Genomic DNA, 27,862 nt, shown 5'->3' with positions numbered 1-27,862 from the left:
TCTTTATGAGCAATTGGCACGCATCGTCTTGCTCTACAAATACAACAATCTATAAGTAATCTCACTATACATGATTTAAAGTTGTAATTCAACTCACCCATGTCCAATTGATTCGCATTGGTCCATCCATTGATTTGGTTCAAGAATCTAACATCACAGTCAGTATTGGATTCAGTTGAATAAAAACATTGAAAATCAAATAAAACCCTACTCGAAATGTGCGAAACCTTCTTTGTGATGCATTACTCCACGATCGTCCATGTGCACCAGGACCAACACCAATATAGTCATTTCCTGTCCAATACGATTGGTTATGAATGCCACGTAAATTCTGGTTTTTACTACGAACAAACGACGATACTTCGTACTGATCAAACTGCTGCTCTTTCATCACATTCTGAGTCATTTCAAAAAAATCGGCTTGATTGTCGTCATCCAGCATGGTTATACTTTTGTTATGAATGTGACGATACAAAGGCGTACCCCGTTCCACCGTTAACTGGTAAAGACTAAGATGCGCTGTACCCAATTGAGAAATATGACATAAATCTTGTTTCCAAGATTCAAGAGTTTGACCCGGTATCCCATATATAAAATCCAAAGACACATTATCAAATGTAGCAACCGATGTGGCTATTGCCAATTCAGATTCTTTTGCCGAATGATCCCTACCAAGAAAGTCGAGTGTTGTATCATTCAATGACTACATGACAGTATAAATCATACTATGTATACACGTATTATCCAAACAAGATCTACATGCAAAACGTACTTGTACTCCAAGTGAAAGTCGGTTAATACCCGCCTGTTTAAACAACTCGAGTTTTTTCATCTCTACAGATGTTGGATTCGCTTCAAGAGTGATTTCTGTATTGTTACTCAAATTACCATACGTTTTTGCAGCCTCCAAAATCTTGAATACCATTTCGGGCTAAAACATCAACAACTCAAATAAGTTGCTGTTTTGATCATGAATGACATGGTTTACTTACACGGGCAAGACTAGGCGTACCACCACCAAAATAAATGGAATGAATTGCTGTTGGATTGGACGGTTGGTTCTGTGTTGGTACATAATGTTTTTGTAACGCTTCAACGGGATGCACAAGTCCGTAAATTAAATCCTGAACCAATGCATTCTCTATTCTTTCATGAGAAATCCCGCTACAATAAATCCCATTATAAAAAATGGTTTAACCCATCGAGTGATCCCAACAGTATTGTAAGAATACTTGTTCAATGATTTAGCATTTGCAATAGGACATACTTGGATGGCACAGTATATTTGTTGAAACTACAATATACGCATTTACTAACATAAATGAAAAATAGAATCAATACGCTGACATTGGATGATCAAGATAAAAGTCGGGTTAAACCTCACCTTTCACAATATGGGAAATGAATGTAGATTGAAACACCTGGATTCTCTTGGGATTGATTCGATGAGAATAAAGTCGATTTCCCTCGGACTCTTGGGTATAATCGATACTGAAAAGATGGAGTCAATAACCGACACTTTCTTATATTGATAAAACTCATGACAGTATGAGTCGGATAGGCAATCGCAATTCAGATTTTTAACCACTTTTTTTTACTGACAAGGTTAAAGGATGTTCAGTAAAATTACACTGAATAGTCATCTAGACCAATGATTGATTCGGTCAAAACAGTCTATTTATTTCCATTTTTCATCAATCCATTCAATAGAGATCAATCTACAGGAAATAAACTCGCCTTGGCCTTATTATCAGCAAAAAGCCACGAACATCCCATCTCAACTGCCCAAGCAACTCCATAATCCAATGTCATGGTAATCAACAGTTTTCGCTTAAACTCGGGAGGAAATTCTACAAGCTGCATCCAGTCATTCAACTCATCCGATATTTCCATTGCAGCTCCAAAAGCAATCAATCCCACAATCACTAAACTATTGAACATGGCTTTGTTGCGGAAAAGACTTTCGCGAAAGGGTTGGCCTTGATAATTGATTGCAAACGTAGAGATTTGCATAATGAGGGATACAAGATATACTGCACTGTTGAGGAGGTTGGGTGTGAATTCTGCATCCAAAGGAACGACTTCTTCCATGGCTTCAGAATACTTGATGGCTTCAAGACGAATATAGATTAAGGCAGCAATGTGAATAGCTGCTTGTCCCAATACACTCAATACAATATAAAGGTTAAAAATGTTGGGTTGAGGTCGTTGACGAGAAAGCTTTTCCAAAGCTTCGGATTTGGCAATGCCAAAAAAGCAGATTGTAATCATAAATCCTGCAATCGTTGCTTGCCAATCTCCTTGCTTGATACCTGCAAGATGAAGCACACTAAGAGAGTAAGCCATAATCAAAGAGTTGAGCCCAAGAATCTTGTACATTTGAACCATGGCAACAAGCGTAGCACGACCTTGACGCACAATGTTAACAACAGACATGACACTAGAAATTTTAGAAGTAAAAGGTGCAGCAACAGACGCATCACCAAACTTGATCTTGGGAATATCGTCATCCATTTCTTCCATCATCATATCCATCATGTTGGTTAGCGGTGCAGCATTGTTTGCAGGTCGAGATTTGGTACCAACAGTAGTGGCAGAAGATACAGGAGCTGCTTGCGAGGTATTCGCGAGTAAACCTTGTTTTTTGTCATTCGAACCACTGCCTGTTGCTGATCCTGCCGAATCAGCAACAGGTGGTAATCCCCATTTTTTTAGCATTTCATTCTGCTTAGTAAGCATGGCTTTCTTGTGCTTTTCACGCATGCGCACACCAATCTTTTGAAGATCTTCTGGAGTTGTATCCAGCAGAGCAATACCCACATGAGCCTGTTTAAGTGCACCAACATCATTCGTGCCATCACCACACATGAGCGTAAAATATCCAGCCTGCTTCAGTCGCGTTAAAATAAGTTCTTTTTGACTTGGAGAAACTCGAGCATACACCCACATACGAGGCAAAAGTGCATTAAAGCATGGCGTGTTGATCAAAGCATCCAGTCCTAATCCTGTGCAGCCCAAATCATACTTTTTAAGCCGGGAATCCACATCAATACAATCGGTATCAATTTGAATACGCACTTTTTCATCCACAGTTTCCCAGACCAAGTTACCACTTGTATCTACATCAGCCACAAGCACATCTCGTTGAACAATCTCCACCTCACGAGCAATATGAGAGGCAGTGAGTGCATTGTCGCCTGTAATCATGACAACACGATGAAGCGACTCGTTCAAAATACGAATGGCATTGATCGAGTCAGGCTTCAAAGGACAATAGAAAATTAAAAATCCAGCAAATACAAGATCCTTTTCTGTTTGTTCACGAGTGAGATCGCGTATTTGAGTGACTGTCATTTTAGGTGCATGTTTGTATGCCAAAGCAAGAACACGTTTGCCTCGACGTGCCCAGTATTTGTAATGCTCGTCATAGTCTTTGGGCACGGTGCGAAGCATGCCTTTAATGGTTTCAGGTGCTCCTTTGGCTGAAATAAGCGTCTTTGCTTGGGCTGATCCATCCTCTAGCAGCGATATAGTTGACATGCGTTTCAGTGAAGAAGAAAAGGGAAATCGACGTTGCACCTTGATGCAATGACCTGAAATGCTTTTACTAACCTCTGGCTTGGGTGTAATGATATCTCCACTATCAAGCATCCAGCGAATTGATTCCAGCGTATTTTTCTCCATTGGATCACCAATCACACCATCTTCAAGTCTGACCAAAGCATGAGCAGCAGCCAGCACATGTGTCGTAGCAATAGGTAGCTGGGTGGGCAAAGACAAGTCGTCCATAGATCCAGTTAATCCAGTCACACCTTCAACAATCAAGTTCTCTGCTGTCAATGTTCCAGTCTTGTCAAAACATGCAATGTCAATTCTTCCCGCAAATGGAATGCGAAATGGTTCAGTGCAAAACACATATGCTCTGGCCAATGATACCAGCGAGTTGTTTACCGCCAATGACAACTCCATGGGAAGCTCTGGGGGAACAACGGAAGTGATAATTAGCACACAATGCAAAAGAAGCTTGGACTGGTTACGCTCTTCATCCTTGCTACCGGTAGTCCATACGTACCACGAAGCAATAATGGCAAATATAAGAAGAAACAGAATAAAGAATAGAGATTCGGCATTGTTGGCAGAAACTCTCTCAGTGGAGTAAACAATCGTACGAACAAGTTTTCCTTGTTGGGTAGCAAATCCTGTGCGTAAAACTAGCGCTAGACAGCCTTTATCTGGCGTTTGAATGGCACTGGAATCTTCTGGTGAAGTCACTTGAAGAATCTTGGTACCACCAAATAGGACATGGTTTTTGTCTTCGACAGGATCAAAAATTTCATGATCGTCGCGAAGACTAATGGGTTCCTTGAGTTGTGGAGTAGATTCGCCAGACAGCATAGCTTCATTGGCAATACACGAGCCATCAACAAGAATCATGTCAGCTGGAACTGGAGATTCATCTTTTTGCCGAGTAACAGAGCATAAATCGCCTGGGAGCAACTCGTCAGTTTGGATCAAAACCCATTTATTGCCACGATAGACATGAATAGGATACGGCTTAATCGACATGGCTCTAAATTCTTGCAAATTTCTCAGACGCTAAGCACGATAAAGAATGTTGAAAATAGAATCAATGAATAAAACATTGATTTTAAATAGGCTGCATAACAAGAATGAAATTTACCTGAAAAACAACAGTCGATTCAAACACAAACAACATGCTGAGAGTAAACAGAGAATAGTACCACATTTCATCTAAAAACCATAGCGCAACACAAAACAGCTGGAAAACAAAGAACGGTGCAACAACGTGCTCTTTAAACAGTTCCTGGAAAGTTGGAATAGGCACTTCAAATCGATTACTGCCATATTTTTCATGAGTGACTTGAACCATTTGATCAGTAGCAATACCCCGTTGGGTTTTATAGTAATGCATGTCTAGTTCGTGAGATGACAGATAATCCAGTTTCTCAAATCGCTTCTTATCTGTATTAAAAATGTATTTTTTTTGCTGATACAAAAAGTAGATCTGGGACTAGAATCAATTGATTCGATTACAGCGTCAATAAACCCCGAGATAATCATTAACATGTAATACAGAATGGAATGGGTTTACCTCTTTAGATCCATCCGTGTTGGTGATTTCAGAACGCTTTAAATCACAGAGAGCACCAGAACCACTGTCAGGAACAGGAAGAATCATGATTGCAGTTGCTTTAAATGGATCGACTTGCTGTAGATTTTAAAAACAAATAGATGGATAGATTTGATGTAATAATTGAAGCAAGTGAGTAAAGATCCAAACCACCCATACGAATACTTTTTAAAAACAGCCTACTTTAATGCAAGTCAAAGCAACACGGGCTTGCACGCTCCATAAACAGACAAGGTACGATAGAACATGAATTGCAGCGACAATAAGGAACGAAAGCAGAGCAAACTCGGAAGATCCAAGAAACCGGTCATAATGCCAAAAGCGTACATAAACCCATGCAGCATAAACCAATGCAAATGGGTAAGAATAGATGCGAAAAACCTGTGAAGAAGGCGAAACCAACTGCGAAATCTTGACAACTTTGGAAGCGACTAAAGTTCTGAAATGCATCGAGAATCGGAATGAAATCTGTTAGTAAACGTCACTGTGAACTGATATTAATAATAGTTGAATTTGGTGTAAAACAGCAACTCAACTGGCTGAATGCAGACGAATCTTCAAATGCATTCATTTTGGCAGTAGTCTTTGCAGGCTTGCTGGTCGAACCTTTTGCCATGTCGGCCAGAAATTGTTGTTTGCAGCAAGAAACGGATGATCGCTTGTTTTGATTCACATGACATGATCGTATTCGTTCTTTTGCTTTCATTCGTTTGTTTTTACTTTCTCTCTTATTACCATCATGGCTGCGCTTCCTGCTGTTGTGGTCGACCGATCCATGGTTCTGCAGCTCTACAAAAACCTGCTTGCTCGATCCTCTTGTTTAAAACATTCCAACATTTCTTACGTTCGCTCAATCATTCGCAAAGACTTTGAATCCAATCGACATGTTACTGACCAACACAAGCGATTGGCATTGTACAAGGTATACAACTAATGAATTAAATACAACGGATTATCTGGATTACTAATTGTAAATGTTGAAATCATTCGTTTTAGAAAGGACTTTATCTTGAACAAAACTCATTAGGTGGCCTTATTTGAATAATAGGCTGCAATGTTCATTCAAGCCTAAAAATCATTCCACTAATAAAGTTTAAAACTACTGTTTCTTTCAAATTTTACTGTGCAAGATGCTTCTGATACTGATCGTATGTGACCTTGATCTTGGAACTCTGATACCGGACCAGCAAAATAGAATCCCGCAGCTTCTGAGTAATAACTCCTCGGAATCCACCTTTGCGAAGGAGTGAATCGATCGTCTGTTTGTGATCCCAACCTATTCAGTATTCATTCATATAAATCAACTCAAGCCAAAATCACACACAATAGGGTTAAGAAAATGTCATTTAAAAGTATTACATCATACCTTGTTCTGAAGCTACTTCTGGAAGGTATGTAGCAGATTGCTGGCGGCCGTGTTCATTTTCAAACGAGATTCTAATTCCATGTTTGCCAATCTGTTGCCAAAATATAAGTGATGAAATAGTAAATACCAACATCATTGTATATAGAAAAATACCTCCCAGTCTTGCCAATTGCGACCACTTTCAAAATTGATTAGCAGCGATACACCACAACTCAGATTCGCTAGTTCGGATTTACGAATCGGATTAAATCGGGTATCCTGCAATGCACTAGCCAATTCAAGTACCAAAAAATAAGTCCAAGATTCAAATCCACTCTACTGTCCACTTTGTATATTGTGCGATTACCTAACGATAGCGTACTCTTCCAATCCCTTGTGAAGTGGCATGGCTGAAAAGTTCCCAATACACCCTCGCAACTCATCCGTTCTTGTAAGTGACCAAGTAACAAACAATGGACTATGCATTTTTGACAAATACAGCACACACATTATGGATTAATAGATCATTAAAGGCATTGATTTGATTTCAAATTGAAGCGATGACGCAGATACATGCCATCAAAAAGTCTAAAAGTCTGCTTACAATTGAGTGTTTGGAAAAGTGGGAGGAGTAGGTTGGCGATTGTCAAGGTGGGCAGACAGTACTTCAAAACAGTAATAGCAGTGGTCCTACAGTATAAAAATCAAATACCATTGAATCTAAAATACATGATAAACCTCAAGTTTAGCTGACATGATGGTATAGAAATATACTTACTGGCAGAGCAGCCCCAGGCTTGTTTGTCCCAAGTGGTTCTTGAAATGGGGTTTCAACACTCATTTAGAATTACAAAATAAACACTCGAGTGTACAGAAACTAAATCGGATTGGACTCGAGTATCTGATATTCACACTTGACAATAATCTGATTGAGAATGCAAGTGGAAAACAAGTTGAAATCTTTATATTTCAACTCAATTTCAACGTATTTTGTAGCCATTCAAACTGCATCAACCAAGCTGTTGCATTTCAAAAATATGGCTTTTGGTTTGTAAAACTGCTGATTGGTTTAGATTAGCGTAGATTGTATACGTGAAATGCTAAATATCATGTCAGAATATCATCAAATGAGTCACATTACTATAGATTCAACTAAAAACAGCAAACTGTGCATCAAACTGGTCGTATCAACAAACCATACTGTCGATGTGATACACGAGACACGATCGACAGACATGCATGCCATTCAAACTAGCACATAATCAACCGGTATTGTGAAACCATCAAAAAACACACTTTTGAACTAAACAGCCCGATCACAGTAATCTGGTTGTATTTTGGCAACACGCATGCTTGATATGTACACTACACCAGTCACATACTATTATTTCACTGGATATGCCATCATTTGATACACTTGCAGATGGCTCAAACACAAAACACATGTATTGTTAAATCTGTATGATGTTCATCTGGTGCTAAAGCTTGAACAGTAGTGTCACCATTTGTCAACCGATATTGTTGCATGTTGTATCGCGTTGTATCACGTCGAACCTTGTATGACAATGTACGGCAACGTACAACAGCGTTGGTAACTATAAAACAATCAAACTTTGACAAATAAATATGACAACACGAACTTGCAGTCTACAATGTAAACCTGTATGTCCCGAAATACCTTGTTTAAACGTCAAAAAACACTAGATTTGATGGTAGCAGTCACACGAGTAACAAACAAGTAACAAAACTGATCACATACAAGTGTGATTGGATTAGATTTGCATGAATATTTTGCAAAAGCATAATATGCATCAATGGTGATGATTGTTGATGACTTTTCATTTATATATCGACTCCATTACATTGTCAATATCCGTAAATGATTCAAATATTAAAATGTTGCTCGGTAAATTTGACATTCATTATTTCATGAGAATGAATGTTTACTATATTTTGACTGTTTCGTTTTACGTAAATACAGCGGTAAAATAAACAATTAAAATACTCGAGCTTAAAAATTCAATATGGTGGCCGACATATCCGACTTTCAATGGACGTCTTGAATTGTTCTATCTATTGTTCAATCCCAAGCTTTTGGGCCAACTCTCTTTTGTTTGCATAACAAATGACTTGTCAAATAGCGAGTATTATATTTGAAGTAGATGTGATGATTAGGGAAATAAAATAATGTATTCCAACAAAGCTCAGCACCTAATTGTCATTCTTTGTGGTAGTTTTGACAAGAAATGAGTCTCGATTATAATAATGCTGACCAAAATGTATTTAAAAGCCAGCATTTGATAAAGTAGCTTGCTTTTGCTATTTATATCTATATTTGACAATTATATATAACGGGCCTATATCGCGCAATAGCCAGAGTCTATCTATTTAGCTATGCCACTAGTTGTTAAAAACGAAGACCATCCGACATTTGTTTTTACAGTCGAGTATGATCCTTTTTTAGTATTTGTATCATACTGGACAGCTGTGCTAGGATCCTACACCGGTATTCAGATTCTGGTATGTCTTGTAAATATTTATTATAAAGCCTCGTGTTTTTTGATCAATATATGGGCTCGTAGTTGTAAACACTTTTCATCACAGCTATGACTAGCTGATCTCATTAAAATTACAATTACTTTGGCTTGGCCTATAAAATAAATTGTTTCTGGATCTGTATTAAGTCAATCCTGTACAGACACTCTGCTCAGCTTTTGTATTTCCAGTAAATTGTAAACGTAATTTACTAACACGATGCTTTGCTTTTACACCATTCTATTGGACATTGGGTCAATTTACACGCACGACTTTTTTAATACACTTTGCATGTCCACTACAAATCTACATTTAAACTATTACTGTTTAGAATGAGCTCATGACAGTATACCAAACTTACATAGCAATCAATGTAAACAATCTTTTATTAAACCCGCCTCAAATCAAAAACCAAATTTTACAAAATATCTACATCTACTTCAAAATCAACGCTAAAATCATCCTCTCGATATTTATGATTGCGATTGCTTTGGGAGGATGCGGTATATGGGGAATGCATTTTCTTGGCATGCACGCTTTACGTCTTTACATTGTACCAAAGAATGTCACTTCTAGTTTACCTATATTTGACCCTTATACAGAAGAAATCAGTCAAAACTATTTTTTGATTATTCCGCTATACTACGAGATTTGGACAACCGTCGCGTCGTTGCTTATCGCTGTTCTAGCTGTTTTTATTGGTATGCTGATTTCGGCTTATGCAGCTGGTATGATTTACGTGAGATCGGATAGTCACAAAATGTCGGCAATTTTGGCAGCGCACTCTGCCAAAGTTGGAACATCGAGTCATGCACAACATAGTGGAGCACACTCCGTCTCTCAACGTGCTGTTGCATCACATATCATGGACTCTATGAAAATCAATCCAATGGCTTCTGTACATAATGCCAGCAATGCCACTTCTCCTGCAGGATCGCCTGAAAAATTAATTCCCCCAGCATCTCAAACGCCTGCACCGACTACTGAAAATAATAGCGAAGGATACATCAACATCAACAAAATCAACTTTTTTCAACTGAGCATGGTTCGAAAAGCTTATTTTATGCTTGGATGTAGTATTACAGGATTAGGTGCTGCAGCAATGCATTATTGCGGTGTGGCTTCTATTCGAATTCCAGGTGTATCACTTAGCCATCGCTCTGAAATTGTTGCTCTGGCAGTCATTATCGGTCTTGTTGTTGCTATTGCTGGACTATGGATTTTGTTTTTCCTTCGTGGCTGGGTATTTCGTCTTATGGCTCCATTGGTTATTGGCGCTGCTGTGTTTTCATTACACTATGTTGGCATGTACGGTACATCATTTTCCATCACCTCAGATCCAATGGTAATGGATCATCATGTATTTTTAAAATCAAATCCAACCGTAATCGGTGGACTGTTGATTGAAATAGTTCGTGCTCAAGTCAATTTTTCGTTGGAGTTGATTATCTTGGCTGTTGGATTTCATTTGCTTAATGCACACTAGATTGTTACGTTTGGAACTATAAAACATTGATTTATCATTTTGTTCACTTGTATAGTGTCAGTTTATTGTTTAGCTGTTGTTTTTGTTTAACCCTTATAGTGTGATGTATGCTTTAATATGGGATACAAAGCTCTTGGTTATATCAATATTGAAAATAAACACTCGAGTGTACAGAAACTAAATCGGATTGGACTCGAGTATCTGATATTCACACTTGACAATAATCTGATTGAGAATGCAAGTGGAAAACAAGTTGAAATCTTTATATTTCAACTCAATTTCAACGTATTTTGTAGCCATTCAAACTGTATCAACCAAGCTGTTGCATTTCAAAAATATGGCTTTTGGTTTGTAAAACTGCTGATTGGTTTAGATTAGCGTAGATTGTATACGTGAAACGCTAAATATCATGTCAGAATATCATCAAATGAGTCACATTGCTATAGATTCAACTAAAAACAACAAACTGTACATTAAACTGGTCGTATCAACAAACCATACTGTCGATGTGATACACGAGACACGATCGACAGACATTCATGCCATTCAAACTAGCACATAATCAACCGGTATTGTGAAACCATCAAAAAACACACTTTTGAACTAAACAGTCCGATCACAGTAATCTGGTTGTGTTTTGGCAACACGCATGCTTGATATGTACACTACACCAGTCACATACTATTATTTCACTGGATATGCCATCGTTTGATACACTTTCAGATGGCTCAAACACGAAACACATGTATTGTTAAATCTGTATGATGTTCATCTGGTGCTGAAGCTTGAACAGTAGTGTCACCATTTGTCAACCGATATTGTGTTACAGTTGTATCGCGTTGTATCACGTCGAACCTTGTATGACAATGTACGGCAACGTACAACAGCGTTGGTAACTATAAAACAATCAAACTTTGACAAATAAATATGACAACACGAACTTGCAGTCTACAATGTAAACCTGTATGTCCCGAAATCCCTTGTTTAAACGTCAAAAAACACTAGATTTGATGGTAGCAGTCGCACGAGTAACAAACAAGTAACAAAACTGATCACATACAAGTGTGATTAGATTAGATTTGCATGAATATTTTGCAAAAGCATAATATGCATCAATGGTAATGATTGTTGATGACTTTTCATTTATATATCGATTCCATTACATTGTCAATATCCGTAAATGATTCAAACCTGAATGTGATGAGATTATAATGCATCATCAACCTCGAATGATGCACCAATAGTTTAACATGATCCAAGCCTACTTTACCGGAACGCTCTACCGAGCAAAAATGCTGTAGCTATTACAACCCCGCTAGCAAGCACCAAAGGAGCGACAGCTTCAACATCTTGTATAGGCTGGAATCTAGCCAATCCAAAATAGAGTTGGATATATTGCTGAAAGCTTCCTTTACTTTTCAATATTTGTCTTTTAGTTTCGGATATAGATGGAGTGGTTTTGGATTGACACTGTGGAGTAGGTGCAGTAGCATTGGATGTAGATTTCATAAGCGCCATGGTTAAATGATTGTCTATTTTAGGCTGTAGTGAATAAGATGCAGTATATCCACTATCCATAACAGTAGAGTCCGTATGCACTGTTTCCAACACCAGTCGTTTCCATTGCAAACTTTTGGCCATAATTACTGCATCTTCTAAATCTCTACTGCTTGATAAATGAATTGCATCACCTTCGTCGTCAATATAACAGAGATGGATGCGCTCGTGTGGAATGGATACATTTGTTTCGTTGTGAGCATCACGATCGAGAAGGGTTTGAACAAGTGCACATAGACCGTCGAGATCACACGAGCTAAAGTTGAATCTATGGGTTTTTTTGGATTGTGTATTTCTAAATTTGTAAATAAATTCTTGTAAAGGGGCAGAGTGGCCAAGACTAGATAGTCTAGTGGGATGGATAGCTGATGCAGAGTCATCAGGAATAATAGACTCGCGATCGTCTTCCCAAGTCATAATGCCACCACCAACAGACCGTCGATGACGCATAGGAACAACAATTCCTGTATGTGAGCTAATTGGATAATGAAGATTAGAAGATGAATCAGAGCTATCAAAAGGAGACCGTGATCGTATAGATGGACTGGCAAGTTTGAGTGGCCGTTCGACTGATGCAGCTTCCCAGAACCAATTCCACAATGGACCGTCTGCGGAATTGCAACATCCTTCTACTTGAGCAATTTCTGCAAGAAGATTGTAAGTGAGACTGAGAACATCGGCCATACCACAAACATCGCCATTGTCCAAGAGAACAGGAAGATGCAAGTAGCGATGTAAATACATTTTCCGTAAAGCGTCGATTACAGTTGTATCTAGACCGACACAGTCAGGATGTGGAGTCATGACTCGAGAAATGGCAGTTTTTTCGGGATTCAAACCAGCAGCCAAAACACGCAACACGAGATCCTTTGTGGTGAAAATGCCAGCCAGCAAGGAACTGGCGACCATGGGTTGATTGGGCAAAGGTTCAAAGGCCAACACAGCAGTTTCGTGAGTTTGTTGCATTTTGACGACAGCATCAAGAACAGAGCAATTTTTGGATAGCATTGGGGTGGATGACGGAGCATCTTTGGGGAGAACCGATTCGAGGGTTGGACAAGCAAGCTGAGTTTGAATATTGCGAGTGAATTGAATTAACGGAGTAGTTTCCAAATCTGGGTCTGTGATAATGTGTTTATCCGGTTGTTGAATGCTGAGTTGAAATGAATCTAAAGCATTAGGGTGGTTGATGATGTCTGCAGGGAGATGAGGGTCGAATGCTCGTTCCAGTTTCTCTAGAGCCTCGTACAAACACTTTGTGATGTCCAGAATAGCAAAAGTAGTTGTAGGAAAATCACCCGAATCAGTGCAAACGGATCGCAAGATATCAGCGGATCTGAGACTCTCCAAGTTGGTGAGTTGGTCATCTAAATCATTGATGCCATCATCTACGACAGGTAAATGACGAAAGTGACCAGCAACCATTTTGTTGAGAGCATCTGAAGCAGTCGTATCCGGACCAACAGAAACCGGGTTTTTAGTCATGACAGCTACGATCGGAGTAGTTTTTGGGTTGAGTCGAGAAGCAATGACTCTATAAGCCAAATCCTTATCAGTAAGGATTCCGGTAAGTTCACCATCATTGTCAACCACAAGAACGGCATCCTGACGTTTTGCAGCCATATAAGAAGCAGCTTGAAGTACATTAACGTTTTCATTTAACGGAAGAGCAGCAGATGGAGCAAGAGAGTCGACAGTAGCAATTCGAATGGAAGTATCGAGAGGATTCATTCACAGTTGAATAAAGTTATAAAAATAATGATTACGTGTTGAATGAAATGAAATAAAATGAAATTATTAGTTTTTAACTGAATTGATTAATTCTTTGAATTAATTCTGATTATCATGACTGCTGTCAAGAGAATTCTCTTTTCATTTAGTTCTGCTAATACTTTTAGATTCACTTCTAATTCCATCATCACTAAACGTCAGTTTACTTGTATTAAACCACCCAATAAACCTGCTGATCCTCACAGCGATACCAATGTTCATCCTGCTCAGAAAGTCGTTCAAAAGCAAATTCGCAACTCAAGATCCACCATCTTTGCTCTCAGTATTGGTATTGGTCTAGTCTCTTTTCTAACTGCTGTTTACACTGTTCATTCTGAAGAAAATGACTTGATTCGTACCATGGATTTGACTGCTCTCAAGACTCAGATCAAAGCAGCTTGCATGTATCCAGGTGTTTATATATGGGGAAGTAATAGAGGCGGTCTGGTTCAACCTGGAACTCTTTCCAAGTTGGATCAACCTGTTTCTATCGAGGTAACCGGATTGATTCATTGAATTGTATGTGAATTCCTGATAGTGACTGGATTTCTTTTATTCATGTCATTCAACCATTAGGCATTCAAAGGACGAGCACTAAGAGATCTTGCTTTTGGTGATACTCATGCTGCTGCCATTGATGAACATGGAAATCTACTTCAATGGGGTCGTAGCATGTCGAGCGATCAGCCCAAACTTACATTCACTCAGCACAACCTTGTCAAAGTCACTTGTGCTTCTCAGAAAACATATGCTCTCTCTCGTAATGGTATGATCTATGAAATAGACTCTGATCCTTCTTACAGCAAAGTCACTCCCTTGAAACTACCTGCTGGCTCTGCATGGGGTGAGCGCATCACATCCATTTCTTGTGGATCTAGCCATTTGATTGCTGTGTCCAATACTGGTCGTGCCTATTCATTTGCCTGTGATAGTAATGCCAACAAGTGTGGACAGTTGGGATTGGGTCATGTCAACATTGTAGATGAAGACTCTTTTGTGCTCAACCGTATTTCTGGACTGTCCATGTGTGACAAGGTTGCTGCTGGTCGATCTCATTCCATTATTGGCACCACTGACGGTCGTGCATTTGGCTTTGGTCAAAATAGATTCGGTGTAAGTTGATATTGTATTCATAATTGTCGAAATGTCTAGTTTTCATTGCATTGATTTACTCTTGAATTAGCAACTTGGTATTGGACTCTGTAAAGATATTATTCATGCATCTCCAGTCCAGATCGATACCATTTGGTCTGATTCTGGAAAACCTACTCAAAAATCTCCCGACTCAAAATGCACACATATTGCAGCTGGCGGGGATACGACACTATTTGTAGTAGATACTCCAAAGACAACCAGAGTGCTTGCAAGTGGACACGGACAGTTTGGACAACTTGGAACAGGAAATTTCAATCATACTATGGCTACACCCTCTCTCATCAAACCTTTGTCCAATCTAGTCGAGTATGATTCTATCCAACACAAGATTTCTCCGATCCGAGTTCGTAAAGTATGTGTTGGCGACGTACACTGCTGTGTTGTAATGAACAATTCAATTGGCGAGCATGGTCAAGTGGGACTCTCTGGATGGGTATCTGGAGTGTGGAAATGGTTATGGACTGGGTCGCGTACCAAGGAGAGTGAACGGTATGGACACGATGTGCTTGTATGGGGAATGAATATGGACGGACAACTAAGACGAGCAGATAGCAAAAAGGGTAGTTTGGCATCACCCGGATATATGCTTCCAATTGTGTATCAGGATGTTGGAAAACTAAATGCATCGCATGAACATGGACATGGACATGGACATGGATTGGTAGAAAAGGATACTATGATCATTGAAGCTGAATCCAAACTCGATGCGAATGACGAGATGGAAGAAAACACTGGAAACATTCGACTACAACTGGCTTCTAAAGGATGGGTGACATTCAAGAGTGGAAATCTATCAGTGTCACAGGATATTGTTCTTGGTCCTAATCTTACTGCAGTGTACACAAGATTAGACCAATAATCAAATACATTGTGGATAGATAAAACCAACTTTTTGATTTTTTAAAAAATATGATAAACGCTGATGGTGATGGTTGCTAACAATTTTAATCTCATACTCTTTGTCACCAACCACAACTCAAAATCTATCGATTATGGGAAATGCATTTGGAAAACACAAACCTAAAGTGACTAGCAAGGACAAGGCTATTCTTGAACTCAAAGTCCAGCGGGATAAATTAAAACAATATGAGAAAAAGGTAAGATGATTCTATATTCTACCAAGTCCTACAACTAACAGCATGCATTATAGCTACAAACAGTTTTGGATAGAGAACTTCAAGTTGCCAAGGAACAGCTTCGTCTCAAGAACCATCATGCAGCTCGTCTTGCTCTTTCAAAGAAAAAGTACCAGCAATCCCTCTTGGAGAAAGTATCTACTCAACTCCTGACTCTCGAACAACTCACTCAATCGATCGAGTTTGCTCTTGTAGAGAAACAAGTCGTTGAAGGTTTAAAGCAGGGAACACAGGTTCTGAGCGACCTCAACAAGGAAATGCAACTAGAAGATGTCGAGAAACTAATGGATGATTCAGCAGATGCGGTTGCATATCAAAACCAAGTGGGTGAAATGCTAAGCCAAGTGTTTAGCGAAGAGGACGAAGCTGATGTTATGGCTGAGCTGGATCAATTGATTGAGACACAAGTAAGCGGATTACTATTGTCATCTGCTTGTCTGTACTGTAATTTACTTATTTTATATTTTATAGAACCAAAAGGTCGTGCAAGTGTTGCCAGATGTACCCAAAAATGATATTGTCGAAGCAGCTACAACTCAAGCCGATACTGCTGTTGATTCAACAAAACTCAAATCTAAAAAGGTTGAACAAGAAAAACCAGCTAAAAAAATGCTGCATGAACCTTTGTCCGCTTAAGAATATCTTGTCTAGAGTATCGCTCTGGTGTCATCAAGTATTCAAAACAGTTAATTCACCAATCGCATTCGTGGTGTTTAAAGCTTATTTGAATTCTACCAATACGCTGGATTTTGTTTTTCACTCGACTATTCAAACATAATCAATAAATGAATATATTTCCCATTCACACAGAAGAAAAACTCTTTTGCCAATCTTGATACTTTTTCTCTAAACTAACATCACAGGTGGGATTAGTAGTTCTGATTGCTTCAACCACATCATGCTGGGAAATCGCATCACGAGCAATCTCTGTTCCGCCAGTTTCATTTTGGATATAATCAAGTACAGATGCAGTGCTGACAGAAGCTTCTATTTGCTTGTTGGAAACTGCCTCTAGTTTGTCAAAAATCTTTCGTAATGGTCGCATAGCTGCCTCTCGACAAACAAGATTGATATCTGACCCAGAGTATCCTAGAGCGTTTCAAACAAATGTTGGTTTTGCAGCCCTTTGTGTATCATTACATACAATTATCCAGACAATACCTTTAGTAAGACTAGCTAGTGCTTCATAATCCAAATCGCCAACAACTCTGACATCTGAATCGTCAATCATATCTGCAGGCAACAGCGACTGGAATATGGTTTTTCGTGAATCCTTATCTGGCAAGTCTATCAATATCTAGCATGTGCATAATATAAGCATATACTACACCTGCCAAAATGTAATGAAATGACAGGCAAAATTTACTCGTTTTTCTAGTCTACGCAGCATGGCTACATCGAGATCCCAAGGCAGATTTGAAGCACCAAGAAGAAACACATGTTCATTTCCTTTTGCCAATCCATCCATCTATCAACATGTCAGATCATGTCAAAGAAATAGAGTTAGCATTCAAGGTAATACTATGTAAATTTGGTGGAATGTATACCTGAATAAGAAGCTCTGTTTTCATTCTTCGGCTTCCTTCGTGTTCGCCACCATCTGATGTCCGCTGGCCCATAATCGACTATATTGATTTACATATAGCAATCAGATGGTTGATTACAAATAAAAAATGCAGTGTTGAGAATGATACTTGCCTCTAATTCATCCAGAAATATTGTGGAGGGTGCATGATACCTTGCCAGCTCGAATAAAACACGCACAAGTTTTTCAGAATCACCTTTATATATTAATCCCATGGCCAAATTCAGCATTAGCCTCAATCGTTGCAAGACACATTTAGCTTATATTGCTTTACCTCGCCATTTGCTTACTACTGACGAAGCAGAGATGTTGAAAAATGTGGTTTGACATTCAGTAGCAACTGCCTTTGCCAACATGGTTTTTCCCGTTCCTGGTGGACCAAACATCAAGATTCCTTTCCAAGGCTTGAGTATTCCGGTAAATAAACTATTGTTCCCAATAACAGATATAATGAGAAACTATCCAAGCAGATTTGAATAAATGGTGTCTATTAAACACCAGTCTAGCCTGATTTAAACCAAACCTGGGAAATTTAATAGGAAATACAATGGCTTCCTTGATCAGTCGTTTCGAACTGGCCAAGCCAGCAATATCGGACCACTTTACATTTGGGTTTTGCACAAAAATATCCCTAAATTATTTATATTCAACCCATTCAAATAAGGTGATGACAAGTTAGTGATTAAAAGTAAGTGTATTTAAATCATGCTGCGTCACTACCTTGTAATGATGGCTGCCAGTTCGCGAAATTCTGAATTGGCATAGTCTGGCATAGGTTTAAGCAATTTCTGATCATAATCGTCCTTGGTATGCATATTCTATCAACAAAAATAAGCGACATGAAAAGATGATGTTTCAAGTCTGAGCTAATATCTCCCTCGATGGCTTACCTGATCGGACATTTCAGCTGCTGGTGCAACACTGACCACACTACCACTTTTTGTTGACAACTGGTGTTCATTTGCAATACTTTTACAAGTGACCTTAGTTCCAACGGCCGAAATGTGATCATGCTGTTTAGGTTCGTTTGACCCAGAAGTTGATGGTTTTGTATTTGCGTGTTCAATAAATCCCGTTGGTGATATCAATGGTTTCTCTTGATATTTAGGAAATAAACTTGATGACGAGTGCAACTGTTTTGATATTTTTGGTAATGGTGGTCCACGAGTATTCAAGGCTGATTCGCGATGTGGAGATTCATTGGCTGTATAGACAGTTTTAGAATGCTGCAAAGACTGTGTAGCATCATCACCTAATAGTAATTTGAAATGATCATCAATATTAGTTTCTTGTTCAGGGTTCATAGTTTGGATTGCAATCATTGTCAAATCTAGATATATTATTGCACCTGTGTTTTTTCGTACCAGCTTTGCTGGTTTTCCAAACTTGAACTGATAATAGCTTTCAAATTCCTATCACCATTTAAACCGCAGCATGAACGATTAAAAACAGTTTAAACAAAAAGTAGAAATAACCAACTAAACCGTACCTGTACAATATTAATTAGATTCATATTATCTGCAGCAGTAACTTTGCGAAGCGACAAGTTTGTTTCAGATTGTAGCTTTTCTACTGATGAGAGGTATCTATCAAAAAAAGAAATGGTTTAGAATGATGAAGCAACGACAGTATTCAAGATATGATATCCATCTACACAAGAATTCACCCATGAGCTTGAAGATGGTGCAATATTAAAATTAAAACATTTCGTTTTCTATTTTCTATGCGTTCCTCATCCTACAAAGACTGTTAGTACGAGTTAATGCAAGCTCACACGACACGAATAAAGAATGGATTAACACATACAGCGAGTTTAGCTTGACTGCTGACTTTAAGTCGGACAAGACTTGTTTCTATAGATGAAAACATCAGTAAAGTCGACGAGGATGCGATAGGCGGAGTTTTGAGCGCGAATCAATCAAGTTAGTTGTCCAGTAGCCTGACTAAACATCAGCCAAAAAGTCTTTTATGGATCAATCTGAATGAAAAACTATCTGTGATTTGATTTTATTCGCTTCTTTTCAAGTGTTGGGTTTATTGTAGGCATTAGAAAGCCTTTTACCCGTAAAATGAAACAAAATGTGTAATAAACAGTCCTGTCAAATGATGGTACCAAATTTACCGGACAGTATTGTTATTCAAACTCCTTGGCAAAGTTCACTGTTTTTTTGAACTGGAGCACAAACATATTTGAGTTTTTAGGATACAAATTAGAGTTTGACAGCTCAAAGCAGTTGCCCAATATCTAGTTTAACTTGTCGATCGTACAATAATTTATTCCAAGAGAAACATTTCTATTCAAAACTAATTTAATTGAGCATCGTATAATGAGCGCTGTGTTTAGTAAAGAATGCCAATTAAAAAGCAATTCATTTCTAGTATGTATGTGAAGTGACTATGCAGCTATTGTTTATTTGAAGCGAAATAAAGGCAGTGATTACAACTCGATACAAATATTGCAATTTATATAAACACAACTGTAAATTGATTCTTTCCATATATTCTGTAGCGATGCTTACAATCGTTCCTCATATAGCACAGGTAATTGCACACTATTTTGACTGACTGCATAGTAATCAACCCTCAATCTGCAACTGCTACAACTGCAAGTACACATCAGTGATGCTATTATCTAACATTCATATTGTTATACTGAAATGTCGATAAATGGTTTAATTATGAACATGCACTTCTTGCATGCATGCTTCATCATCCCTACAACTTCTCCGTATTTTATAACCCCTTGGTTAGTCGTACAGTTGGGACTGTGGTCTAGCATGCACTAGTATGGTTTTGGCTGGACTGGGCATTCCTCGGAGCACTCTTTTGGATGTATCCAACATGTGTTCTACTCGATCCATCTGGACAGTCGATCTGGTCTACATCTTTCGTCACTATGGAGTTCAAGACTTTAGTGAGTTGTTATGTATTGAATAAGCAAATTAAGCCCCATTAACTTGTATACTGTCATCAGTGACTTGACTGGATATGACGATTGCATGCAACTAGCTTGACTCTTTGTGTGATGATTATCTAACCCAACTCGATCCACATATTTATATAGCAATGTACACTTCGTACATTGGTGTTAATTGGCAGAATGCATCCAAACCCTTTTATCGAGATTCGATTGCTGAGGATCTAAAGCGAGTCCATTCCTTATTTGCCAAGGCCCGTGCTTGCCAAGTACGAATTGTTCCGCTAGTACTGGCCATGGATGATATCTGCAGATTTCTTGCTTCTAATAGATATGCAATTATTATTTTGGTGAATTTCAATCTGCTAAAGTGCACAACTTGTAGCAAGAATAAAGCCAAAACATCCGTATCTTGGCTACAATGGCTGTTTGGACGTTGCTATAGCAGCCAAGACAAGATCGATGATGTTGCTGGATTTTTTCCAGAGCAGGGTATCGTTTCCAATACCGACAATGATGAACTGGATGACGATGGCAAGGGGGAAGAGGAAAGAAATGATCCCACTCAATCATTATTGGGAGCAATGAGTAGCACCAGCAGCCAATCTCGAAATCTTCACAATCGTATTGAATGTCGAACACCTCCGCTGCGAAGTCCTGATCGACATACTCGCTTCTCAATACCTAATATCCAGCAACCTGTTCCAACTGCACCTCCTTCGGCTGTAGCCCAGCAACAGCATATTCCACGAGATCGTCGATCGTCACGTTCGTTGTATCTTGGAATAGGCACCAATACCAGCAGCCACAACACAACTGTTGACGCTCCTACTGCAGCAGAGTCTTCTCCTCGATCCATTTCTGGCGCATCGATGGTCAGTTCACTTTCTGCCAAATTCTTCCCTGCTGCAGCTGCGACAAACTCACTTGCTCAACCAACAAATTCTGGCACATTGTCACAATCTCAATTTCATCAAGCCATGGTGCCATCATTGATCCCAACTGCTGGAGATACTCCTGTGCCTTTACCCACTTCTACTGTATCCACTCTCCCTGCAACCATGACTAGATCCAATTCGGGTTCTGCTGGTATTCATGGTACTGCCTCGAGCTCAAGCGCTGCATTGCCAACATCCCCAAAAGCTTCTGGATTTTTGGCATCGCCATTGCGATTGCTTTCTCATCCACAATCTCCAGTAGTAACCCAAGTAGGTACTTCACTCTCGCCAAAGCGTGAGTCGGTATCTCATCCGACAACACCCAGTCATTCTCCTACTAAACAGGTATCCTCGCCCAGATTTCCCATTTCCTTAATCAGTCCACATGCTGTGTTTGGCTCAGGACAAGCATCTATATCTACTGGAAACACAGCTACATCCAACACACACTCCTGTACACCCACAACATGTATATCTACAAACGCAACATATACCTCGTGTCCATTACCGTCCTCAAACCAAACAACACCGAGCTTAAACTCGCAATCACGCGATCCATCTTTATCCCATTCTACTGCAGGCCAGCAGCGCACAAGACAAACAAGTATATCATCATCTAGTCTTGGTGCTACTACAACACCCTCGACACAGCCTCTTCCAACACCCGCACCACTTCAGGTATCTTCTCGTTGTAATTACACTCGACCTAAACCACCTCGTCCATGTCTTCCCTGTCTTGCTTTCCGCAACTATAAGACCATCTATGATCAACAAAACGAGTTTGAAGGGCATTACATTGTCTTGATTGGATACGATGCAGCTCGAGATGTAGTGTACTATCGCGACCCTGGAGTGAGCGATACACTATGCAGTGTAAAAGTAGATTGCTTGGACAAAGCGAGAATGAGTTGTGGTACTGATTGTGATTTGATTGTTGTCAAGGTGATGTAAAGCACCATGCAGTGTATTATATATTTAAATTTTGGATGTCATGTATTGGATTATGTATATGGCTCGATTGTGAGACAGAATGCGATGATAATGGCTGGTTTTCAATAAAAACCAAAGTTTTGGATCGAGACCCATTCACTCTTGTTTTTGGAATTCAAACAGATAAAAAGTCATGTTGCTTTGCAGGTCATCACATAGTTTGAATCAAGGAATAAATACATCTTCATACACTTCCTCAATCACTAGTAGGGTAAAGCCCATAACACATATTCCCAAGGAAATATAATCCCAAGTGGTGGTTAAGATTCATTTAAATGTCATGTCTAATATTTGGAATATTGCGCTTATACCAGAATGTATGGTATGCACCTACTGTACTCAAGAGAAAATAGTAAATATGAAATTCAACAGAATAAACCAAGAATCTCATTATAAAACGAGTTTACGATTTAATCGCTGATCATAACGCTGCTTTTTGCTTGATTTATGGAATTGAATTCTACCATGGCTTCAAAACTCAATGTTCTTATGGTCGGAACAGGTAGTTGAACTACAAACACAATCGATATATGTATCTAACCTTGTATTGATCATGACTGATGTTTGAATTTTATTCAATTTATAGGTGGTAAGTTGAATACATTGCCAGATTTACTCCTACAACACATCTAATCATTAGTAATATGCTAGAGTACACTACCGGATATGTCTATGACGGTGCATCCGTATCAGACAAGAAAATTGGTGTCGTTGGTCTTGTTCTTTATGATATGCGTCGTAAAGGCAAAGCCGATTGGTTGGGCATGGTTGGCACCACTGGAAGAAAGAATGCCGGATTAAAGTCCCATTTACAACAGCAAATTGCTCATGTATACAAAGATATGGATGTCACTACCGAATTCTTCCCGTCCGACTCTGTCGAGTATTCACCGACTGAATGTATGTGGGTTGAATGCATTCAAGCTTATACATCACTGTTGGCATAATTGACGTTTGTAATCCTTTACAGACAAGACTGCAATGGATCGTATGCAGCCTGGTGATGCGGTAACCATCTTTACTCCTGATGACACTCATTTTGATATTGCTTTGTATGCGATTCGTCGTAAACTGCATGTTGTAAGTGGTTCCATTCAAATGCGGGTAGATCTGTGCACATGTGTCGATTGCTTAATATTATTGCATTTTATAAATCTCATGAACCGATCGTGTTTGACAATCTAGCTCATTGCTAAACCTGCTGTCAAAACAGTCGAGCATCACAAAATTCTTATTAGCGAAGCCCAAAAATACAATGTTTTGGTTGTCGTTGAATTTCACAAGCGGTTCGATCCTATATATTGTAAGCAGTTTGCGTATCTATATGTTGTCCAACTTTATATTAGTATAGCCAGCAATGGTCTCTAACTTGATTTATATTTTTCAAGCTGATGCTCGTGAGCGTATCCGTGGTCTTGGAGATTTTGGCTTCTTCTCATCTTATATGAGCCAGCCAAAGTTCCAGTTGCATACATTTAAAAGCTGGGCCGGAAAATCATCTGATATCAGCTACTGTTGAGTAACTACTGTAGCAGTACTGTATAGTTTACACGATCGAATGATTGACATATTTTTATACTGTAGATCTCAATGCACATCATATCGATATGCATGTTTGGAGTCTTCAAGGCAAGTTCACGCTTAAATTCGTTACTCTATATGTTTATTTTTGGTTAGCTCAAGACTTTAATTGTACAATATTGTTGATCGATATAGGTCGTGCTCGACCCATCAGTGTTACAGCCAGTGCTGCTGGTGGTGTTGCTGTTGATACTCCATACAACTGTGCTCCAGGAACCATGGATACCATTACATTGATGGTAAAATGGGAGAATCTTGAAAGCGGCAATCCTGGAACTGCTGTATACACATGTATGATTTTGCAAACCTTTTTACAACCCAAAATATTGACGAATAGATATCCAGCATTTCCATAAATCTTACACCAAGTTTGATGTTTCCAAAATGATGTCATAGCATCGTGGTCTGCACCCAAAGCAGAAGTGCACTCTCAACAGCGCTTCTTTTATATGGGACACAAGGGCGAGATAAGAATTGACCAGGCCCACAGGGGATACGAAGTTGCTACCGATGCGACTGGTTATGCTTCTGTCAATCCACTTTTCATGCGATATACGCCAGACGCTCGTGGATACTACGGTGGGCAGCAAGGATACGGCCACCAATCTATTGAAGCATGGGCGGATGCTTGTCTAAAAATCAAAAATGGAGATGCTTCTCCTCAAGATTATACCGGCGTGTTGCCAACCATAGGAGACACGGTCATGGTGACTGCAGTACTCGAGGCTGGATTTAAAAGTTTGCAAAATAACGGCATGACTGTGATGATTGATCTTGAAAGCTAAAACGACTTTGAGGGTTTGCAATAAATGAAGCCCATGAGGCAAGTCAGAATTGCTCCGGCACTCGACTATTGCTGTGATACGGCTTTTTTAATTGATTGATTTGAATTATGAGGAATGATGTTGCTTTCACTAAACAAGTAGATTATGTAGTCTCGCTCATCTCGGAATGCATCTCATCAAAAGCCTTGGACGAAAAGGCACCATCTATTGCCTCTGCAGCCTAAATACATTAATGAAGATTCAAAAGTAAGAAATCATGCATAGTTGGACTAAAATCACAACAGGCAAAACGTTACACTATTTGATGTGAGCAGTATATGCAGCACTCGATTATGGACATCTATATCCCAAGGAGAAAATTTGATTTCCGAGTCGGGATCCTCATAGATATACTTTTTGGATGCATCGACTGATCGTTTCGCCTTGTCCATGAATGCATTACGGTCATTCAGAATTCTAAAATCAATGGTGCAGAAAGATTGGATAAGAACTGGTAAGCATGCACGCCCATTCAAACAAGTCACGAAACCTATTTTAGATTCTTACAATTTGCAAGCGTCCATATTGCACGGAGCTGCTTGTTTAAGGTTTGAAACGCTGTTTTGTAGTTTTTTCAACGACCACAACACCATATCATCAACATCGACTTTGAGAATCCGTTTCATGTACTGAATTAAAACAACAACGCCCATAGGTATCGAATTACCAGAAGGAAATACTTCTGTGGAATCTAGCACACCCGTTAGTGGATCAACGAGTGGATGAAAGAGTAGCGACGTAAATCGCATCACTGGGATAGTGTCGGGATAAGTATCCCCAGCCTCGATAACAAATCGAAAAATCCCACCATTAAATAATCCCTCTAAAAATAAGCGTAGTGTACTATATAGATTAGTCTACTGACACCAAACCTTGTGAAATGAGCAGATCTGGTGACAGCCCACTCTTACCATTCATAAAAACAACTCCTTGCCAAAGTGTTGGAGCTTCAGGAACTGGCAGTATATACACACCACTTGGTGCCAATACTCTTAATGTCGTGTATTCTAGCTGCAAACCTATTGTGATGTGTCAATGGGTTAGATTTACACTGTATAACAATACAGTACGAATGGTGTAGAATAACACTCCATTATTGAAACGAGTTTTACATTTTTCAGCAAACTGACGTGTATGAGTGGAGTGGATACGACTAGTAGGATGATGACGAGATGACACAACACCCAAATCGGTAAATGACCGAGTAGGCTTTATTGAGAACGACAGTCGTTTAATGGATGGCCAAATGGCTGAAGTAGCGGACCTTAATTGACGGTCGTGAGAAGGTCTACGAATAGAATTCATTGGAAGTCGTGGTTCTGAAGGAATCAACGACTGCTCTAACAAAGATGAATGAAGTAATACTGAAGCAGAAGATGAATGAAGTAATACTGAAGCAGAAGATGAATGAAGCGATACTGAAGCAGAAGCTTCGTCTGACAAGTGGCGTTGGGAATCATGGCTCCGACCATTGAATTGCGAGATGGACGACAGAAATGAGCTCCAATCTTGGCCAGATGAAATGCCCATTCAATCGCTCTTATCAACCCCAAAACCTAAAGCGTACAACTATCAGGTTTGGCGATCCTTCAAGAAATCTTGATTTTTAGAGCACAAACCCTCAACCTGAAAATAGGAAAAACTTGCCCTTAAATACCATTCGGTCATGGCAATGCTGACAACTGTCGTTCAGCGACTGGCTGCTCCTGCTACTGGCTTGCATCTGACACAGATCTCTACTAAAAGAATACTTCATTCTAGATTGTTTACTACTGCGAAATCCTCTTTGTCGCTCTCCTTTGCAGCACCTACATCCATTCGATATACACCTCCTCATGCATCGACTTTAGCAGTTTGCCATTCTCTACCATACCGATTTGTCGACAGAAAAAGTGTTCATACTTATATTTGGAAGCAAATTAAAAATAAAGTTGCCTCTAAACGCAAAGGAAAACACTACAAACTCAAGAACCATACTGGTGCCGTTGCAAGGTACTTTTATTCATACCAATACTCGAATCCTTGTGTAAACCCTATCATTAATTGAAATGTATAAATAGATGGCTTATTGCTGGGAATAATCAATTTAAACGAGCAACGGCAATCCGGATTCGCATGAATAGATCTCGTCGCCAATGCAAGCGAATCAAGTCAAGAAGACGAGTTTTGGCAAATGCAACTCATCGCAACCTTTTGAAAAAACTCATTCCTTATTACCGCAAAAAGTATATGAAATGATCTGTTCAAGTTAATTTTTGTATTATTTAAAAATGATGGGTGCTTGGATTGATATGAATATGCTGGCTTGAAGGAATACTAGTATGCAAACAAAATATTGATAAAAAGTCACATTCAGTAACACTGGTGCTCATATGTGTAGATAGAGTCAAATTACTGCATTGAATTTGATAATGTAAAAATCAGATCAATCGATCTTATTGAATGGTTTGAACCAGTTCCCATTCACTCATCAAAAGTGTGTTACAAAACGAAATATCTGTAGTCAATGCATTGTCAAAACTTGCATCTGTTCAAGATAGACACATGTCTGACCCGGTTGTGATCAAACAGGTGGCAGATCAAGTTCGTCATATTTTAAAGTCGTTGCGTTTTAAATGAACATATCAAGTTGCTTTCAATCCCGACTTTAATTGTTGTCAATGCATACTGATCAATATTCATGTTACATGTATATCCAAACAAGTAGTTTACACATTATACTGCTATGCGACTGCATTCATTCTTGTCAATGTATGATTCAACTCGATGTGAATGTCGCGTCCAATCCAACAAGTCTATACAGTCAAGTGGGTTGCAATGCTGCATGTATGCATTAGATGTTGTGACGATCACGACATGCAATATATGTTCGATTGGATGATCCATGTATC

At 39.1% G+C, this 27,862-nt stretch overlaps 11 protein-coding genes across 11 annotated transcripts; 6 read left to right on the top strand and 5 right to left on the bottom strand.

Moving 5' to 3' along the window:
• Window positions 1–1,713: 1,713 nt before the first annotated feature.
• Window positions 1,714–5,602, bottom strand: BATDEDRAFT_12948 (ion-transporting P-type ATPase SPF1; the record flags this gene model as incomplete). Its single annotated transcript, XM_006680553.1, has 4 exons — window positions 1,714–4,596; window positions 4,682–5,026; window positions 5,114–5,230; window positions 5,336–5,602. 4 exons carry the CDS (start codon window positions 5,600–5,602, stop codon window positions 1,714–1,716), a joined length of 3,612 nt encoding a protein of 1,203 aa, XP_006680616.1.
• Window positions 5,603–6,270: 668 nt separating this feature from the next.
• BATDEDRAFT_90717 (uncharacterized protein) lies at window positions 6,271–7,338 on the bottom strand (the record flags this gene model as incomplete). Its single annotated transcript, XM_006680830.1, has 6 exons — window positions 6,271–6,428; window positions 6,519–6,609; window positions 6,672–6,786; window positions 6,865–6,975; window positions 7,102–7,187; window positions 7,276–7,338. The coding sequence occupies 6 exons, from the start codon at window positions 7,336–7,338 to the stop codon at window positions 6,271–6,273; spliced, it is 624 nt and encodes a 207-aa protein (XP_006680893.1).
• A 1,553-nt stretch (window positions 7,339–8,891) lies between these two features.
• On the top strand, window positions 8,892–10,518 carry BATDEDRAFT_90531 (uncharacterized protein; the record flags this gene model as incomplete). Its single annotated transcript, XM_006680902.1, has 2 exons — window positions 8,892–9,017; window positions 9,364–10,518. 2 exons carry the CDS (start codon window positions 8,892–8,894, stop codon window positions 10,516–10,518), a joined length of 1,281 nt encoding a protein of 426 aa, XP_006680965.1.
• A 2,295-nt stretch (window positions 10,519–12,813) lies between these two features.
• On the bottom strand, window positions 12,814–13,806 carry BATDEDRAFT_12894 (uncharacterized protein; the record flags this gene model as incomplete). The annotated part of the gene is made up of 1 exon (XM_006680549.1): window positions 12,814–13,806. A coding segment is annotated over one exon (993 nt), but the record flags the coding sequence as incomplete, so codon positions are not given.
• A 114-nt stretch (window positions 13,807–13,920) lies between these two features.
• Window positions 13,921–15,859, top strand: BATDEDRAFT_26712 (uncharacterized protein; the record flags this gene model as incomplete). The annotated part of the gene is made up of 4 exons (XM_006680679.1): window positions 13,921–14,340; window positions 14,422–14,611; window positions 14,654–14,958; window positions 15,029–15,859. The coding sequence occupies 4 exons, from the start codon at window positions 13,921–13,923 to the stop codon at window positions 15,857–15,859; spliced, it is 1,746 nt and encodes a 581-aa protein (XP_006680742.1).
• Window positions 15,860–16,004: 145 nt separating this feature from the next.
• On the top strand, window positions 16,005–16,531 carry BATDEDRAFT_5921 (ESCRT-III subunit protein VPS20; the record flags this gene model as incomplete). The annotated part of the gene is made up of 2 exons (XM_006680536.1): window positions 16,005–16,097; window positions 16,151–16,531. Coding segments are annotated over 2 exons (474 nt in total), but the record flags the coding sequence as incomplete, so codon positions are not given.
• Window positions 16,532–16,938: 407 nt separating this feature from the next.
• Window positions 16,939–18,155, bottom strand: BATDEDRAFT_13006 (uncharacterized protein; the record flags this gene model as incomplete). Its single annotated transcript, XM_006680559.1, has 6 exons — window positions 16,939–17,225; window positions 17,298–17,433; window positions 17,503–17,604; window positions 17,684–17,736; window positions 17,801–17,917; window positions 17,996–18,155. Coding segments are annotated over 6 exons (855 nt in total), but the record flags the coding sequence as incomplete, so codon positions are not given.
• A 2,323-nt stretch (window positions 18,156–20,478) lies between these two features.
• Window positions 20,479–22,527, top strand: BATDEDRAFT_12878 (uncharacterized protein; the record flags this gene model as incomplete). Its single annotated transcript, XM_006680545.1, has 3 exons — window positions 20,479–20,635; window positions 20,786–21,045; window positions 22,333–22,527. Coding segments are annotated over 3 exons (612 nt in total), but the record flags the coding sequence as incomplete, so codon positions are not given.
• A 473-nt stretch (window positions 22,528–23,000) lies between these two features.
• BATDEDRAFT_37276 (uncharacterized protein) lies at window positions 23,001–24,989 on the top strand. The gene is made up of 8 exons (XM_006680760.1): window positions 23,001–23,070; window positions 23,217–23,466; window positions 23,537–23,646; window positions 23,752–23,869; window positions 23,955–24,080; window positions 24,151–24,195; window positions 24,283–24,438; window positions 24,544–24,989. Exons 1-8 carry the CDS (start codon window positions 23,014–23,016, stop codon window positions 24,930–24,932), a joined length of 1,251 nt encoding a protein of 416 aa, XP_006680823.1. The 5' UTR covers window positions 23,001–23,013; the 3' UTR covers window positions 24,933–24,989.
• An 85-nt stretch (window positions 24,990–25,074) lies between these two features.
• BATDEDRAFT_26707 (uncharacterized protein) lies at window positions 25,075–26,276 on the bottom strand (the record flags this gene model as incomplete). The annotated part of the gene is made up of 5 exons (XM_006680678.1): window positions 25,075–25,152; window positions 25,229–25,388; window positions 25,479–25,794; window positions 25,883–25,990; window positions 26,084–26,276. 5 exons carry the CDS (start codon window positions 26,274–26,276, stop codon window positions 25,075–25,077), a joined length of 855 nt encoding a protein of 284 aa, XP_006680741.1.
• A 361-nt stretch (window positions 26,277–26,637) lies between these two features.
• On the top strand, window positions 26,638–27,209 carry BATDEDRAFT_26706 (uncharacterized protein; the record flags this gene model as incomplete). The annotated part of the gene is made up of 2 exons (XM_006680677.1): window positions 26,638–26,963; window positions 27,032–27,209. 2 exons carry the CDS (start codon window positions 26,638–26,640, stop codon window positions 27,207–27,209), a joined length of 504 nt encoding a protein of 167 aa, XP_006680740.1.
• Between the last annotated feature and the right edge of the window lie 653 nt (window positions 27,210–27,862).

The sequence above is a fragment of the Batrachochytrium dendrobatidis genome (assembly GCF_000203795.2).
Source record: "Batrachochytrium dendrobatidis JAM81 unplaced genomic scaffold BATDEscaffold_10, whole genome shotgun sequence".
Classification (NCBI taxonomy): Eukaryota; Fungi; Chytridiomycota; class Chytridiomycetes; order Rhizophydiales; genus Batrachochytrium; species Batrachochytrium dendrobatidis.
This window is presented reverse-complemented; position numbering and strand designations above follow the sequence as displayed.

What these genes read in the sequence shown, in the direction of transcription:
- BATDEDRAFT_37276 (XM_006680760.1), top strand. Translation starts at nt 23,014, where the DNA reads ATGGAATTGAATTCTACCATGGCTTCAAAACTCAATGTTCTTATGGTC. An exon ending in TTCTTATGGTCGGAACAGGT is followed by an intron (nt 23,071 to 23,216) that starts AGTTGAACTACA and finishes AGTAATATGCTA; the next exon opens with GAGTACACTACCGGATATGT. An exon ending in CGAGTATTCACCGACTGAAT is followed by an intron (nt 23,467 to 23,536) that starts GTATGTGGGTTG and finishes AATCCTTTACAG; the next exon opens with ACAAGACTGCAATGGATCGT.